This window comes from Trachurus trachurus, assembly GCF_905171665.1.
Source record: "Trachurus trachurus genome assembly, chromosome: 16".
Classification (NCBI taxonomy): domain Eukaryota; kingdom Metazoa; phylum Chordata; class Actinopteri; order Carangiformes; family Carangidae; genus Trachurus; species Trachurus trachurus.
In genome coordinates this window covers 31,777,069-31,790,100 of record NC_139902.1, presented here as the reverse complement: position 1 = coordinate 31,790,100, position 13,032 = coordinate 31,777,069, and the positions used below count along the sequence as shown (strand labels likewise).

At 43.7% G+C, this 13,032-nt stretch overlaps 1 protein-coding gene across 1 annotated transcript in view; it reads left to right on the top strand.

Annotated features, from left to right (window-relative positions):
- Positions 1 to 365: 365 nt before the first annotated feature.
- Positions 366 to 13,032, top strand: part of LOC310999144 (putative neural-cadherin 2) — a gene marked incomplete at both ends in the record, with an annotated part of 170,378 nt that continues 157,711 nt past the window's right edge. The window contains 3 exons of the mRNA XM_083989468.1: positions 366 to 722; positions 2,694 to 2,984; positions 3,977 to 4,307. Coding sequence (XP_083845594.1) covers positions 366 to 722; positions 2,694 to 2,984; positions 3,977 to 4,307 — 979 coding nt within the window. The remainder of the gene's footprint in view (positions 723 to 2,693; positions 2,985 to 3,976; positions 4,308 to 13,032) is intronic.

Sequence of the window (13,032 nt, the reverse complement as noted above, 5' to 3'; positions counted from 1 at the left end):
ACAGAGGAGCAGCGGAGCGGACTCATGGACTCGGAGCTCGGATCCAGGATTTAAGAGATAGGACATACATGTAGGACCTAAATGCACGTCTGCTGCAGCTGAATTGGTGTCAGAAAGTGAATTTTTATTGTGATATTGCAGCTGCTTCAGGGTTAACTTTGCTTTTTTCCCTGCTATTTTTATTCTATTTCATTTTTCCTATAGGCTACGCATCATCATCAGACCTCTGGGAACTTAGCGCTCTTTTTCCTGTATTTTCTATCTTTATTTTCTATTTTACGCATCATCATCCATCAGACCTCTGGGATTCGGACCTGTCTCCTTTTGCAAGTGAACCGCGGATTGTTTTTTTTTTTAATGGAAACATGAGCCAAGCTGTGAACCTGCTGCTGCTGCTGCTCCATGTCTCCTCGCTGTGTCTGTGTCTGTCGGCGCAGCAGCAGCAGCACCGACGCGCAGCGCAGCGCTACTCCGGGAGGATCGCGGAGAACTCTCCGGTCGGGACGCCGGTGGACGGGGTGAAGCTGCCGGTCGGTTGCTGCTGCAGCGGAGACCTCAACACCAGCCTGACCGGGGATTACGCGTCGGATTTCAGGCTGGTTCACCACCACCGCGGACACAAGCAGCACCTGGTCCTGGTCTCCGTTAAAGCGCTGGACCGGGAGTTCATAGCGATGTACGAGCTGCGTGTGCGGTGCGTGACGGGACCGGCGGCCGTGCAGGTTTGTGTTTAGAGTTTATGTTTAGTAAAGACTCCCAGCAGTGTAGTACTCGACCCCACTGGTTTGAGGTTATGTGACGCTGATATGAATGTATATTTATGATTACAGTCAGTGTAGCGGTGTGGATGCATGTGAATGACGTTCACATCAGCTTGCTGCATGTGCAGGATTGTGGTGTGGTCTGTTTACTCCACCAGTCTTTTAACTTGATGTTCTTTTTGCACCGTACTATGTGTTTTTTTATGTATGCAACATGTTCCCTGTCTCCGCGACAAATTTCTCCCTGGTGGAGACCAATAAACTAACCTAACCTAAAATTTAAACCAAATCTCATTCTACTTAAAGCAGAAGTAAGTGGTCCGGTCGTTTTCGCTAATGCTGCGTTCCAGGCAGGCTTTTGAAATCGTAAATTACAGCTTCAAGTCACAACTTACGACTTTGTAGCGTTCCAGGCAACCCACTCGTGTTTTTCCGACCTGTTTTACCGGTGAAAGTCACTATAACGGCCACTCGTAACTTCCGACCGGTGAACTCGTACCAGATCAAACTGGTACCACTTCACGGTCGGAAAAATACGAGTTTCCTTGAACGCACCATAACAGTCGTCGTCCCTACGTCGCCACATTCACGGCGTTCCTTGGCTGCACACACAGCCCTGCATGCCGTTCTCTCTCCTCATTGGATAAAAACTGTAGGATACGATAAATGTTTTCTCTTCGGCTCAGAGCAGAGCAGAGTGACTGACAGACCCGTGTTTCAGACCAAACACTCTATGTAAGTGATTGCTGTTGGAAGATATAACTATTTAAGACTTATATTAACACAAATATATCACTTACTTCTGCTTTAAAATAAGACTCATCGTAATAAAAGCAGCTTGTTTTTAGACACTTTTTTTTTTACTTCTTTCAAGCTGATTTTCACTTGAAATAAGTAGAAAAATCTGATAGTGGAGCAAGTTTTTCTTCCTTATTACAAGCACAAACAACCTACTTTCACTGGCAGATTTTTCTACTTATTTCAAGTGAAAATGAGTTTGAAACAAGTGAAAATTATCTGAAAAAAAGTACATTTTTAGGCGATGAGTCTTATTTTAACCCTCAGGTGACCCTTCAGACTTTTTCAAGTTTTACCCCTGGACAAAAATTTCAACTTATAGTAAGAGACATTTAGACATCAGTTACTCCCAAAAGTTTTGTGATACATATAAAGGCTGGATCTTGACCTATCATAAAAATCACTTTTGACATGGGTTACAAAATGTTTTAACCCCTTCCTGCTGGCCAGTTGTTGTTGTTGTTGTTGTTGCAGCAACAACACATGAGATCTCTATTTTCATTGATTTTTAAAGGGATTGTTCACCCAAAATTGAAATTTCACTCATTATCTCCTCCCCCTCATGTGGACTAAGGGCTGGGAGAAGTTTCAGAGTCCTCCGTACCTTCTCTGAGTTACAGGGGGTCTCGGCGTAGCAGTGCATGTCCATATAACGGTTGCAAATGGATACCAACTGTCTTCGTAACAAAAAGACACACCAAAAAAACATCCAAATACCTCCAAGCTGCTCGTATGTAATGTCCGTCTTGTATTGAAGCCCCGAAATGCAAAATTGTCCCGAAAAAAATTAAATAAGTCTATATTTCAAGCTTGTTTGTAGCGGAAGCTTCTCGAAGCTCCTCTTCCCGGTTCATCCAAATTTGGACGAACCAGGAAGAGGAGCTTACGCTACAAACAAGCTTGAAATATTGACTATGGAGGTATTTGGATGTTTTTTGGTGTGTCTTTTTGTTACGAAGACAGTTGGTATCCATTTGCAACCGTTATATGGACATGCACTGCTACGCCGAATTTCAATTTTGTGTTAACTATCCCTTTAAGTTTGTTCTACATAATGGTAACAAGAACCGATATGATTGTGTGTGTCTGAAAAGAAAGATAAACTTCTGTTGTTTTGTTTTGTCATGACTACAGGTGGAGGTGTCGGACCGGAACGACAACATTCCCCGGTTCGTCGGCGGGAACGTGACGGTGGAAGTGGACGAGCTGACGCCGCGCGGCACCTTGCTGGCCCGGTTCGATGCCAGGGACGCGGACGCGGAGAGGAACGGACGCGTCACGTTTTACACGTCAGAGTCGTCGCCGGAGTCTCGGCTGCTGCACGTGGAGCCTCTGACCGGTCGGGTCCGGCTGCTCGGCTCGCTGCTCGGCATCAGACACGTCACTCTGCAGCTGCACGTGCGGGACGGAGGCGACGTGGCTCTGGTTGGTCCAATTAATTAATCGTACAAATTTTCAAATACCATCACTTTCCAAAAAAGATTAAAGGCCCCATGCTGTGCACTTTTCTCTGGGTTTATTTACCTGCTGATATCCCTAACAAGATGTATCATTGGTTTTGAGTACCTGTGATCTGCTTAATATGGTTTCTACTGCCCCTTTCTGTTGCCTCTTTCTGGAGCTCTAGCAGGCACAGGTCATTTGGCCAATCAGAAGAGAGAATGAGAACCTCTCCTCTGATTGGCTCGCTGTTTTTGAGTGGGGTGTGGTCGGGCCAATCACAGGGAAGTAACTGGTCACGGTGGGCGGAATTACCTTGTGTGTGACATCACAGAAAGGAGGAAGTGCTATCTGCTCGTCTTAAAGAGACAAGCTGTGTCTCAATTCAGGGTCTGCATCCTTCGGAGGGTGGATTTGAAGGCCGATTACGTCACAGCGCTGCGCGAAGGCTGTCTAGTCCCAATTCGTCCAAATTCGAAGGCTCCTCCAAATGTGTCCTCCTTTCCCCTGCATTCGAAGGATGCACCGCTAACTATCCTTCGCGGCCTCCCGTATCCCAAGATGCTTTGCTGCACCGTTGTTGTTATTAGCAACCTAGCCGCTAGCTATCGAACGGCTCCGAAGGCTGCAGCCCCTGAATTGAGACACAGCTGTTCCTACAAATGGGCGGTGTGCGTTTCTCCGTTTATGATCAGTTTGATGCATGAGGCAGTTTATACGTGGCCCAGAGACCTCCCCAAGCACCAAAATACCAAAATAACCTAAATCACATTTTTCATGCCATGGGGCCTTTAAGTTGGAAACACAGAGGCAGATGTGCACCAAGAAATACTGGTCCATTTACCTAATGTAACATACGATTGGTAGGAATTTAAATGTTAGCGAGTCATTTGTGCTAAAAAACAAACAATGATAAACTTAAACATTTGGTGTCGATGACAATTAATGACTTGAATATAATATCTATTTTCCTGCAGGTCGGTGAGCCCGTGTTCCTGCGCGTCAACGTCCTCCAGAACCAGAACCAGAACCGTTACCAGAACAGGAAGCCCCGGTCTCTCTCCGAGCCGGAGCTCCTCTACACGGTGTCGGTGCCGGAGCAGGTCCGGGTCGGGGACTTGGTCTTCACGGTGCCGGACCAGCGGTTCGAGCAGCGCTGGTTCGAGCTGGTCTCCGTGGTCTCCGAGTCGGACTCGGACTCAGACTTGGACTCTCCGGTCCAGATCGAGCGGGACTCGGGCCGGCTGTACCTGGCGCGGAGCCTGCGCGAGCCGGCGGAGGTGACGGTGAAGATCCAGAACCTGAGAGGTGAGCACACGCTGTCTTTATTTCTATTTCTTTATCTCTTTATCTCTCTGTCTGCGCGTAAAAACGTCTTCACATGTTGCTGCTTCACTGCTGCTTGTTGTTTTGTTTGGATCAAGTTGTGCAGTTGTTACACCGGTCACTGCTCTGTGTGTGTGACGGGGGGACATGTCCCCCCCCAATTTCTGAAAAACACGAATTGATGAATGAAATGAAATGATTCAAAATTGAACAAATGTGTTTTCAGACTTCACATTCTTAAATTCACATCTGTTTTTAGAAAAGCCTGTGCATATTCTCATTTGTCCAGGTCATACTATATCAAAGGAATTCTAAGTCGAAAGCAACTGGACTTGGTTATTTGTCTAGGAAGACGTTTCACCTCTCATCCTTTAGAATTCCTTTGAGATCTTTTTTTTTTTAGAACGGTTTACCAGCATCACTGGCATTGTAAAAACATGATCAGTTGGTTTACACAACTTGGTTAGGGGGGGGTGGCTTCATATTTAGATATTCATCCATATCTGCATAAAGTAGTCCCATGCACTGGGAGAAACAGAAGACGGGGAGAGGAATTGGGGATCTGGGAGGGTCGGAGAAAGATAAAAAAGATAAGAACATGAGTAGACATTACATACCTGAGACTCTTAAAATGATGATTTACTAATATAACAGTTGAGTAAGCAGAGATAAGTGCTGTTGGCTGAAATAAATAAGAAAGGTGAGCACAATAAATGATTAGCTATGCAGGACTTTTTGAATGATATGGCAAACCTCTATGAAGTTGTGATTCATGGTGGCATAGTATGAGCTGCATACGGGCTAAAAGTAAAAAATCGCTTCTATGCCCCCCCTCCAATCCTGACATCGGATCTGCACCCCTTCTCTCTCTCTCTGTCCGTCTGCGCGTAAAAACGTCACGGTTTTCACATGTTGTTGTTGCTTTACTGCTGGTTGTTGTTTGGTTTTTTTGTTTGGATCATGTTGTGCAGTTGTTACACTGAGGCCTGCACTGCAAAAACTCTAAATCTTTCCAAGAATATTTGCCTTATTTCTTGTCAAAATGTCTCATTTCTAGTCAAAACTAATCTCTTTCCACTTGAAATAAGACTCATCACCTAAAAATGAACTTGTTTTTAGATCATTTTCACTTGTTTCAAACACATTTTCACTTGAAATAAGTAGAAAAATCTGCCAGCGAAAGGAAGTTTTGATCCACTATCAGATTTTTCTACTTATTTTAATTGAAAATCAGCTTGAAAGGAGTAAAAAGTGTCTAAAAACAAGCTACTTTTTAATATGATACTTATTTTAAGTATAAGTATACATTAGTTTTGACTAGAAATGACATCTTCACTAGAAATAAGACAAATATTCTTGGTAAGATGTTGAGTTTTTGCAGTGTGGTCACTGCTCTGTGTTTGTGAGACTGTGATTTAGTGCCCAGCTGTTTGTTTGGGCAGATTCTGGATAAAGAACCATGAACTCTACAAGTTTTAGAAAAGGAAATGTTTATGTGAAGACGTTTTAAACTCCTGAAATATGAAACTGAACAGTTTTCTGATTGGACGGGACAGATGAGTCACAGTCAGAGCTTCAACTGCTGAAGAGTCTGTGATTTGATTTCTGTAGTTTTAGTTTTTGCAGGATTTTCCTTGAAGGACTTAGAGGTGTTCAATCACTGAGGTGTGTGTGTGTGTGTGTGTGTGTGTGTGTGTGTGTGTGTGTGTTGGCTCGTATCCAGCTGCAGAGTTTGAATCGACCTCAACCGTCAGCTGCTACTTTCCTTTCCACTCTTTCATTCATTCCTTACAACACTCCTCACATCACAGCCAAGTGAGAAGTGTGTGTCTGTGTGTGTGTGTGTGTGTGTGTGTGTGTTGGCAACACACCGAGCAGCAGGTCGTTAAAGGACAAACAGAATTGACAGTGTTTAGTGTGTGAGGTGACCAGAGTAAACACACACACACTCACACACACACACTGGCTTGGTTGTAACCTTGACTGCAGCCGATAATTCATTTTTTTCTTCTTTTTCTTCTCTGTCATTTTCCTTTTTAAAGTTAGAGAGAGAGAGAGAAAATAAATATAAAAGTGTGTTAGAGACGTTCAGTGTTTGTTTTGCTCGGCTGCAATTTTTCCATTTAGATTAAAGGAGTTGGTTTCAGCTCAGCGACAGACTGGACTGTTTGTCAGCGCAGATGGTTCCTCTGTGTCTTCAGGAGAGAGTTCCTCCAAAACATTTTATAAAAACTCAACGTTTCTTCTCCTTCTCATTTTCTTATCTCTTTCTAAAGTGGTCCAATTAAAAAAAAGAGCAGATTTCAGAATAAAACACTCAGAGAAACCAAATCCTGCAAAGTTGTTGTTGGATGGTGTTGTCCAGGTGGTGAGGGGGCGGGGCTTAGTTGTGACATCACAAAGTGACAGGAAGTCCTGACGGCTGGTTTTTAAAGGCTCAGTTTCTGAATACAGGCTGTGTGCATTTCTCTGTGGACTGAGGCTTTGATACTTTCACAGTATTAATATAGAACCTAGAGCTGCTTTATAATCACACTACACATGGACATCTACCTTTATACTGTATGGAGCTTTAACACAAACATCTACCTTTATACTGTATGGAGCTTTAACACAAACATCTACCTTTATACTGTATGGAGCTTTAACACAAACATCTACCTTTATACTGTATGGAGCTTTAACACAAACATCTACCTTTATACTGTATGGAGCTTTAACACAAACATCTACCTTTATACTGTATGGAGCTTTAACACAAACATCTACCTTTATACTGTATGGAGCTTTAACACAATCGTCTACCTTTATTTTGAAGGAGCTTTAATACATACATCTTTTTATATGGAGCTTTTGTACAACCATATGTAATAGAAACTCACGCAACAGGAAATAGACAGCAGCATATATAACTAAAGTCCATCAACTTCTGTCCATATGGTGTATTTGCAGGTTTGGATGGTGGATTAATTAACCTTTTTTAGAAAAAAAAGCAGATTTCCGGCCTCTTTAATCACGTTTTATCACGTAAGCCTCTTATTGATTATTTCTAATACGTGTATAAACACATGGCAGCAGCAGCAGCAGCAGCAGACTGAAGCGTGTCGGTGGCGATCTGTTTGACAGGATGAAACGACGTCCAGATGCCAACGTTACTCGACCCCCCCACACCTCCTCCTCCTCCTCCTCCTCCTCCTCCTCCTCCTCCTCCTCCTCCTCCAAAGTAAATGTTTAACCAAGAGCCTAAACTCTGCACATCTGGACGGCAGCGGTGCAGTGGTGTTGGTGGTCAGATCTGTCCAATCAGCCAAACTGCATCTCTGCTGTTTATTTGTAGAAATTAGTTGTGTTTGCTCACCTGGAGCTCTCCCAGGTCTGAGCAGGAAGCTGTGTGTGTGTGTGTGTGTGTGTGTGTGTGTGTGTGTGTGTGTGTGTGTGTGATTCGGTGGACACGGCGCTGAGCCTGCTGTAAACCGTCCGGCTGATTGAGGCGGTCTCTGTCTTTCGTCCGCGGCGGTCGTATGTGATTTTGATGTGTGGGAACGAGGTCGCAGCGTCTGATTGATTGATGCAGCAGCAGCACGGCCGCCTCTGATTGGTCGACGGGCTTTCTCTGTGTGTGTGTGTGTGTGTGTGTGTGTGTGCGTGTGTGTGTGTGTGAACTTTGAGCTCTGTGGTCTGAACAGAGCATCATCTCCTCTCTCTTCCATCCAGCTCTTTCTTTTTGTTATGACTGTTCAGTTTAACTGTTGTTTATAATTGTGCAGTTGTTCAGTGTTGCTGTGTGAATGTGATGAACAGCGATAATACTTTCCGTGAGCTGCAAGAAAACGACTTCATTTCCACTGAAAGCACTTTTTTAAAATGATGATGATGTGATTTCTGTAGCAAACCTCCGTCCACACGATGCACAATAATAATGTTCTGACTCATTCTGCGTTAATGAAAAGCAATGGGACTGTTTTACACAGATACCTGCCCACAGACACACACACGGTGATGAGCTATCAGCTAATTCTTTGACCGTTCCCTGTGAAAATAAAAAAAATATGGATGTTTTTATTATTTTATTTTTATAGTTAATTCTCTATTTTTATCTTTGTTAATTTATAAAATGCACACACTTTGAAACAGGTCGTCCTCTAAACAACACTGACTCTCCTGTAGATTATAAAGGCAACACACACACAGTCTCTCTCTCTCTGGCAGCTCGTCCATCACTGCAGATGGCAGCAGCAACTCTACTGAGTCTGTTTTATCCTTGACATTCAATAAATGTACAGAAAACACACACACACACACACACACACACACACACACACACTCTATAGTCTGCCCTTTGTTTATGTGTGGAGGCCACGACCTCAGGCAGTTTGTGAAACTAGTTTCCTCCTCTTATATAAACTGTGTGCATGCCACTGTGTGTGTGTGTGTGTGTGTGTGAATTGATTATTGATTGGAAGTGGAACTACAAACCAATCAGCAGCTTGACAACAGTTCTGCACGACACCCCGCCCACTTTTTTTACCAATGCGGTTCTGTTTTATCCAATAATGCGTTCTTAATTCTTAATTAACATCACATAACTGATTTGGAATAAGACAAAAATCTTAATCTGACGAACCCACGAACACCCCGTTTACATCTGGCGTTAAAAGGATAGTTCAACATTTTCTGCAAATAGGCCCATTGCCATAATCCCTATAGTCATAGCAGTAGGTTCGTTACCTTTAATTGTCGGTGCAAGCTATTTTTAGAACGGCGGAGCAGAGCCGTGAGCTGCTCAGAGCTACGCTACGGAGGCTCATGGGATTTTTTTTTGGTTTCCCTCATCAAACTCATCAAATACACAATCCAACAACTCCACAACGCTCTGGTGGACAAGTTGTGAGCTGCACAATCACCACGCTATGAGATAATAACACAACGTTACCACACAGAGTTGTTTTAGAGGGAAATTCATGTAAAACCACTGATGTGCGTTGCCTTCAGGGACAGTTTTTCATCAAGCAGTCTCTGTATTTACCTCTAAAACAACTCTGTTTTTTTTTTTGCCAAAATGTTGAACTATCCCTTTAAGGCCAGGTGTAAACTAGGGATGTGCACTCGAGTACCAGAGTAGGAAATCTGCTTATTACATCATCATGCCATGGTTAGTCGTAAACAGTTTCAGATCAAACAACATGGTTTGTTGCTGATGTGTGGTGTTGTTGGCACGGTGGAGCAGTGGGTTAGTTAGCACTGTCACTGTTAGATGGTGTGTGTTGGGTTCGATCCCCGGGGACCGAGCTGTGTGGGTTCTCCCTGTGGGTTCTCCGGCTCCTCAGATGTTTTCAGATCCGTTGCACCTGCTTCTCTCTGAGCCTGAACAGTTTTCATGCTGATTTCCTGTTTGGATGGAACCTAGTTCTCTGTTCTGCTTCATTTCACTGTGTTTTAAAGGGATAGTTCACTCAAAATTGAAACATATAGCGGTTGCAAATGGATACCAACTGTCTTCGTAACAAAAAGACACACCAAAAAATATCCAAATACCTCCATGCTGCTCATATGTAATGTCCGTCTTGTATTGAAGCCCCGAAATGCGAAATTGCCCCGAAAAAATTAAATAAGTCTATATTTCAAGCTTGTTTGTAGCGGAAGCTTCTCTTCTCAGCTCGTCCAAATTTGACGAACCGGGAAGAGGAGCTTCGAAAAGCTTCCGCTACAAAACAAGCTTGAGATATAGACTTATTTAATTTTTTTCTGGACAATTTTGCATTTCGGGGCTTCAATACAAGACGGACATTACATACGAGCAGCATGGAGGTATTTGGATGTTTTTTGGTGTGTCTTTTTGTTACGAAGACAGTTGGTATCCATTTGCAACCGTTATATGGACATGCACTGCTACGCCGAGACCCCCTGTAACTGAGAGAAGCCACGGAGGACTCTGAAACTTCTCCCAGCCCTTAGTCAAATTTCAATTTTGGGTGAACTATCCTTTTAATGAGGAAGGAACCAGGACTGGATCTGGATCTGCAGCCCGGTTCTCTGAGCTCCGAGGTTCCTGAACGCCTCGTTTCATGTCATTGCGGTGAACCTGCTCGGATCCACTGAGCAGTCTCTGGTGGTGATGGATTTTATTAGCCGTGGTTAATGACGCTAATTCCACATGTGACTTAGTGCAGCAGCTGAAATGAGTCTCATCTGCCGTCCAGCCCCGTGTGTGTGTGTGTGTGTCAGTGTGTGTAACACCTCTCGGCTGTCAGTGTTTCTGCAGTTGAACACGACGACAACGTTGAGTCTCCTCCAGTGAAACAATCCAGCCGATCACATCAGATGAGCTTCAGGGGCCGACGACGACGATGACGATAAATATTTCAGTCTTAGGACTCGACCAGACACTCGGCTCTGATTCGATACTAAACGGACCAAACGTGAAACATGTGCAGCGAAATAAAACATGAAGAGGACTTCAGCAGAGCGAGCGTGACTCACACCGGCACCGAGCTTTTATTCTTTACTGTCTCATTAACTGTAATAAATGTGTTTATTTGCATATTTAAATGAGAAAATTGTTCCTGTTGGCTGCAATTAATGCAGCTGCCTGCTCAGCGACCGACGGGCCTGTTCCCTCATTAGACCGCAGCCTCACTCTTAACTAGTATTAATTGTCTCAGAGTCTCAAAGTGTGTCTTTGTGTGTGTGTGTGCGTACAAACAACACACACACACACACACAAACAGATACACAATGTTACCCAAATACTGTCGTGGTGTGTCAGGCTTTCCTACTGATTTTTTTTTGTGTGCTTGGCAGCCCCGAGGTGAGACACACACACACACACACACGCACACACTTGTGTACACACACACGCACACACACTTGTATACACACACACACACACACACACACTTGTGTACATACACGTACACACACACGCGCGCTGTTTTCTCCTGTTTATTCTATTGTCTTTATTTCTGGATTCAGCCCGAGGCTCGAAGCAACCTGCCACCACACCATGTGTTGGTGTGTATGTGTGTGTGCACTTGTGTGTGTGTGTGTGCGTGCATGTAACACCAAACACTACAGGACTGTGTGTCCTCGAGGCTGCTGAGCCTTCACAGTGATTGTGTATTTTTCAGTGTGACATACATTGATCACAGCAGTGTCAATGTGAGTGTTTATTTGTTGGTATTTCACTCTCTATCCCTGTGTTCGTGCGTGTGTGTGTGTGTGTGTGTGTGTGTGTAAAGCCCTGCGGGATATATTGTTGTGGACACAAACACACACACACTCACTGAAGTTTTACCCACAGTGACATTTTTTAAAAAGGCAGCAAAGCAGCGGCGCACAAATACATTATGGTCCGTGTTTATTAGCCTACATGCAGCATTAGCATTAGCATTTATTATGCAGCATTAGCATTAGCAGCTCAGACTCACACGAACACTTTGGAACAATCAGCCAACATACAAATATAAACAGATATTTGTATGTTCATCTGGTACCACTTTGCTAACATTAGCATCTAGGGTTGTCATGAGAACCAATACTTCGGTACCAATAGTTGATGCCAACACGCAAAAAATATGTTGGTAGCTACCTGTTTTTTTCTGGTGTCCTACTGTGAGTACTGGATATACAACTTTACCCTCGGCCCGCTGCCCGCTCTTTAAATTCTGTGCAGGTTGAAAAGTTGTTGAAGCAGTCGATCTTAAATACAAGAAATTTGATTTGAACATTTTTTTTAATAAGGTAATGAATAAAGAAGCACAAGGGTTCCTTTTTTTTCATGGTATTGAATGAGTATGGAGAATCGTGGAAATTCACAGGTAGCCTACTGGTATCGACTACTGAAATTCTGGTGTTGTGACAAGACTTTTAGCATATTTTTATCAGCCGAGGTGCTTTTCTAGCTTGCTAACCAGCTAGCTAGAAAAAACAACAGTGGCTAAAACTCTTAGCATGACTGGTGAGCTAACAGCTGCTAATGCTAATGTTAGCGACGTAGCAATAGCAACACATTTTTTTTTATATGAGATGTCCAGGGAATGTAGCTTAGCTTAGCACAGAGTTTTGTATTGCTCAGATCTTTACCTGTTGCTATGTTGCTAACATTACCGTTAGCATCTTTTGATATCAATCTGCAGGTCTTGTGCTTCAGTCACTGTTAGCATGCTAATCAGCTAGCTCAAACACAACAGTAGGTGTAAATAAAGTACCTTTAACCTTTTCCATGGAGACTTTTTCCTCTTTCTGACTGAATTCATTCTGAGTCTTTCAGGTTTTAACTGTTCACATGTGATATGATCGAGATATCTAGATCTGATCTGGTGTTTACATGAATTTAGCCTAGCTTAGCTTAGCTTAGCATAGCATATAGAGCTCTGTAATGTTGCTCAACACCTGCTCCTTATCAACACTCTTCATCCGACCGACGTCACGTGTTTTTACTTCCTCCCGTCTCTCTGTCCTCAGCGTCCCTCCATCTTTCCACTCGGTCGTCCTAATAGCTTATTGACAGCCAATCAGCTGTGGCCTCAGGCAGCGCCACTCGCCAATCACCAAGTAGGACAAGGTCACCCCGTCCATCCATCCAGACGACCACAACAACAATACAACACACACCAACAACATGTGACACAGGACATGTAACTGCACCGACCGACCGACCATCCATCCACCTCCGCTGGCGTTACCATGGCAGCGGTGACCAGGAGAA